The 5,484-nt window shown below is 40.1% G+C and overlaps 1 protein-coding gene across 1 annotated transcript; it reads right to left on the minus strand.

Moving 5' to 3' along the window:
* Window positions 1–401: 401 nt before the first annotated feature.
* Window positions 402–3,010, minus strand: LOC101160007 (transmembrane protein 74). The gene is made up of 2 exons (XM_078954800.1): window positions 2,733–3,010; window positions 402–2,608 (listed from the first exon to the last, which is right to left on the minus strand). Exon 2 carries the CDS (start codon window positions 2,479–2,481, stop codon window positions 1,711–1,713), a length of 771 nt encoding a protein of 256 aa, XP_078810926.1. The 5' UTR covers window positions 2,482–2,608; window positions 2,733–3,010; the 3' UTR covers window positions 402–1,710.
* Window positions 3,011–5,484: the final 2,474 nt, after the last annotated feature.

Consider the following 5,484-nt stretch of genomic DNA (forward strand, 5'->3'; position numbering starts at 1 on the left):
CATTTCCATGAAATTACAGTATTTTGATTGGTTAGACCAAAAAAAATCTCACATCAACTCATATTTCAATCTTTAACCCTTGTGCTATCTTAGATGACCCCCACCCTTACATTGACGTGTTATTCCTACCATGACAAAGGTGGATAAAGGTGGAAAGATTTCATGTAATCCATGGACACCAGTGAAGATCACAAATCATTGAAGAAAAAAGGTTCAGAGCACTGTCTAGTGGGTCTAGATGACCCAACTCCCAATGTTAAAGTACCAAGGATTGCACAAGGGTCAACATATTCATCTTGTATGCTGCTAATTCACAACATGTCATTAAATCCAGGACTCCACTTATCACAAATGGAAAAACATTGAAGAATAATTTGTATAAATGGAAATTAAGTCAGGCATGAAGGGGTTGAAGTATCTATTTTCATTGGCACAACAAGCCAGGGGTAAAAAGGGCAAAAAAAACTGATGTGACTGATGTGAACAAAAATGTAATTTCATACCACAATTTTATTTCAGATAATAATATAAAAATGTCTTTGAAGCTTTTTTCAAATCTTGTTTCATCTGAATAAAGAAACTTTGGCACAAAATTCTGCTGTCATTAAACACATTCGAGGTGTCAAAAGATCCTTTCTGTTTCTGTCGCAGCTTACAAAATCATCTCAACAAAAATCCCACAAGCTCCACCTTGACTATTTTCAAAGGCAATTAATTAAGCTAATACAGCTTTGCATTGTTTTAAAAAAAGAAAGTTTTTATTTTTAAGTCTATGCATCACAGGACTCCATCTACATCAGTGTTCTTACTTTGAATGGCATTTATTTGGTCTCCAAAACCTTTACATGTCATTTAGTGTCCAATTTTAACGAGATATATCTGAATTGAGAAAAATAAACACGATTTCTAGAGCTGACTTCTTATATTTACATATCTATAAATTCAGGAACATTTAGTCTGACAGAGTAATAAATCCCTCCGTTTATTTCAAGATTATACTACTGTAATTCCAAAATGAATGTTTTAAGGTTTCAAATGGACCAGAAGGCTGCAACCAGAGATCTTATTTTTCCAGTTTCTGCTTCTCCTCACTCGTTGAAAAACCAAAATAGAATTTAAGATTCTTGCATTAACATTAAAACATGACCAAATTCTGTCTCTTTGTAATAAATCCAAAGTGAATGCTTTGTTTTTCTTTCGATCCACACAGCAACCAATCCAAGAGCACCTGCATATATTTCAACAGGAATACTATTTATTCCAAGTGGATAATTCTGAAACATTCACATGTTTCTTTCTGCATTTTTCTGGAGGTGTTCACCTGAACTGTATTGCAACAATTTGTATTTATGATGCACATAAGTGCAGATATCACCATGTCAAAAACTGGCCGACATCCCACACATCCAGCATTGATCTCCGCATTTGAATAGAGGGGATGTTGGAAAATAAAAGATGAAGCAACTTGATGCACATTCTGCTGCGTGAAGAGATTCAATGAGAGTTTGAAATACCAAAAATCAGCATTAATGACCCAATTTTCTTCCAGGCATCACAAGAAATGGACTTCCCACGTCATTTCGCATGACACTAATGCTGAGCCTGCGCTGCTTGTGGTCCCGGACTGAACATCATGATGCTGACATGAACCGAACAGATAGCCAGACATTATTTTTCATAATCCTTTTGGGCCTTTGTCTGTTTTCAAATTCAGCTGAGCAGATCCAAATCTTCGTCCTCCGCTGACAGCTGCGAACAGGACTCCAGAGTCTGGCTGGATCCCGTCCTCAGACTGAGCGAACCGTACAGCCTGGCAGCGAGTTTGGAGTCAGCCAGTGCTCTCCTTCTCATCATCTCCCCCTTCCACATGGAGACCGTGAGCAGCGCAGACAGGAGCACGCCCCCCAGGGTTAACAGGCACAGTCCCGCTATGACGCACCGGTCCAGATGGGCGTCCACTCTGGCTCTGTCCCTCTCCAGGCGCTCCATCTCCCGGGCCGACACACTGTCCGGGTCCACGCGCACGTCCCTGGGGACCGTGTACGTTATGGCGACCAGGGAGATGCCGGTGACCAGGCACGTGACGGCGATGATGAAGCCGTAATCCACAGACCTCCCTGAGCTGTCTGTAGACAGGTCTTCTTCGGATAACAGAAAAAGTTCTGGGACGTCGTCCTGATCTTCCTCCTGCCCACCCTCTTCTTCATCATCGTGCAAATCAACCAGCTGGCAGATCAGCCGTTCATCTTCATCATGTTTGCATCTGAAAGCTGTTTCCTCCTCAGCTTTCAGGGTCTCTCTCCGTGGTGCTGAATTCTGTCCTCCGGAGGGATGAGGCGGCTCTCCGCCCCCGTAGCCGCCTTTATTGTGACTTTGCTTTGCAGAGAGGTAGAAAGTGCCTCTCGGATCCGGCTGATCAAAGTAGAGGAGCTCCACATTAGCCATCGGCGCGAGGTTTGGTGTCCTGCTTCTAAAGTCCATGCGTCCGCGAGCGACGCATTTTCTTCAAGACTGAAATGTCCAGGAGATGTAACTCCCCGAAAGGACGCAGGACGCTCCAACTTTTCTTCATGTCAACAGGCAGCGCAGCAGGATTAATTCATGACAACTGTTTAAAACGAAACAATTAAATGTTTAGTCACCTAAAAAACTCGGTTTGCTTTCATGGCAACTAAAGCCCACATTTACTCATTAAAACGCAAAATAATCCTAATTCCACTCCTGTTACGCACCGACATGAGGTTCGGTTACTTCCTCTGCGTCAGTCTGAGGCTGCTCCGATCCCCAACTGATTCCGCTCCCTGGTCAATTAGAGGGGAATGTTTGCAAAGCCCTCCCACACGCTGCACATCGACAGCCCCGCCTCATGATGCTTCAGTACGGAGCCAGCAGCATTCCGCGCGCACGGCATTGGACAGGAACGCAAAGGTGTCAAATTTAAGTTACGACAGTTGTTCCTGAAACCTTCTTCACAGCTGACATCAAGCTTCGTCGGCAGTCAAGAACTAACCTGTGTTTAAAAACAAACAAAAAAAAAAACGTTAAACACACCCTACAATGATCAACACCTGCAGGATTTACAACCAGCACCTTTCAGCTTCACAACATAAGACAAGCAAAATGTGTCAGAGCTACAGTGCAGCTGCCTGGTAGATTTCCATTTTCTTCTTTCTGCAGAACACTGGAACAAACATTACTGCAAAGGTCAAAAAGGAAGAAAAAAACCCTCCTGCCCTGTTGCTGAAGGTCTTCTGTGCTTCTGTCCCGGGATAAATCATCCAAGTGGCTGTTCTTCTCAATTTACCTTCAGCATTGACGACATTACGACAAAGAAAAAGAGCAGAAGCAGCTTGCTTCAGGGCAGGTTCAATATTTCTGGGCAGGAAAAGATATGCTTAAGCCACAGAATACCGAAGATGACCAGAAATAAATAAAAGCCAAAAATTCCACCATTGTGAGTCAGATAGAAATACCTAAACAGTGCAAGTGACGTTTTCCAGATTCCTTGTATTTCTTGCAAGATAATCAAGTGTAAATTAAATATGTGTACAAACAAACAGTAAACAAGAATGAATGACACATCCATTCACAGTTTAGCTTCATAAAGTTAGTAAAACTGTGCCTCAATCCAAATGGTATTTTTTTAAATGTCATTTCAATTCGATTAACAACTTGCCTCAAACAAATGGATCTGGTTGCAGGAATATAAATTGATTCATCAGTTAAGTCTAGTTACAATCCTAGTAGCTTCAGTCCCTGTTGGTGTTAATGAACAGTACTGAGCCTCTGAGTAATTCAATGAAATTAATCACATTTAAAACTATTCTACAAATTGGGTAAAAGTTCCACATAGTAAAGCTTTAAAACAATTGTGGCACAGATTTTACTTGTATTTTTTGTTTGTTTTGTTTTGAGGTCATCCAGTCCAAACATTCTGTATAGATTAAAATTACTTAAAAATAAAACAAAAACTAAGCACTAAACTTCACTGCTAAATGCAATGCCAGCTGCTTGATGAAGACTGTCTCTTCCAGAATAAGAAGATCTAAAAGAAAAATGTACCACTAAAGGATTTATTTTTCTTTTGTTTCATTTGATTGATTTCACGTAATAGTCATCAAGTCCTGCCTCGACATGTTGCTGCTTATATTGTGATTTCTCACCTTTAGCATCCAAAGTAAATAAATTAGTGAAAATTAACCTCCTTGTGATTCAGAAATGCCATCACTGGAGAAAAATTATAATTACAAAGTTAAAGACAGTGAGATAAAGAAATGTCCCCATCACAGGCAAAAAGGAAACACAGCAGACGCTCTCCATCAGACAATCTCCTGACGCTGCTGCTGTTTATGATCTAAAATGATTTGTCATTTCCTCCAGAGACGCTCGTAACCAGCAGGCCCGATTTATTTACGCCATCCTGCTGAAGTGTGGCCTTTCAGTATGACCGATCCGCTTGGATCACAGAACGTAAGAACAGCTAAGAATAACTGATGGGGCGCCACAAGCATTAGATGCAAAGATGCTAGTTCAAGGTCAGACTGGAAGATGCAGGGGAGGAGACACAACTGAGTCAGGTGGCCTTGCAGCAGAGCTGGAAGGATGACCGGCTGGAAGCAGCAGCAATACATAGGCACCACTTCGACCCCAAACAAACACACAGATTCAGCTTTTCCATCTGGTTTAGGAATTGCGGTGGCTGAATGAAACAGAGATTTAGAGCAGTGCTCTACCTACCTTTAATTTAATCTAGAAGGATCAAGAATATATAACATTTTTCCTCTAAAATCAGTTATTTAGCTAAACTGCATGGAAAGACATACAGTAACTTTTATGTTTTTTTAGAAAATCTACTGGTACTTGCCAGATCTGTTAGTTAGCAAATGCATCATAAATTTATTTGACATTAAATTTTTATTATTGTTTTATTTATATTTGGAATAATTATCTTCAAAGCTAAATATTTACTTTAGGAAATAATTTTGTCAGATTCAACTCCTAAAATGACATTTGCCACCTGTGGTCTGCTGCTGTAAGAAAAGTATGACTCAAAGTAACAATTAGAACAGCTTTTTTTAATCTGATGGCGCCACAGTCTGGCAGAAGCTGATGCTGCACACCTTAGAAAATAAACTTTTCTTTTTTTTTTAAATAACTTTAGTCTAGTCAGCCCTGCTATTCTTAACCTATTGACATCTAAATTTATTTCCAGCCATGAAAAACTAAATTTCACTTGTTTTTGCTTTCATGTAGATGCTAAATTAAGGTATTTTGGGAGCATAAGTGGTTTGCTGCATATTTACATCAATACGGATCAAGGCGATTATTAAATAAAATTGTTTATATCCTGAAATGCTTATGCTAGGGTTGCCTAATTATCATTTGCTTACACCTTACACATGATATGATTGTTTGGGTTCTATCTTTGAGTAAGAAAGCAATGACATGAAAAGTGCTGACTATACAAGACATGATGTTCCTGCA

The sequence above is a fragment of the Oryzias latipes genome, chromosome 11 (genome assembly GCF_053564925.1).
Source record: "Oryzias latipes strain Hd-rR chromosome 11, Olatipes_Hd-rR_3.1".
NCBI classification, from domain to species: Eukaryota; Metazoa; Chordata; class Actinopteri; order Beloniformes; family Adrianichthyidae; genus Oryzias; species Oryzias latipes.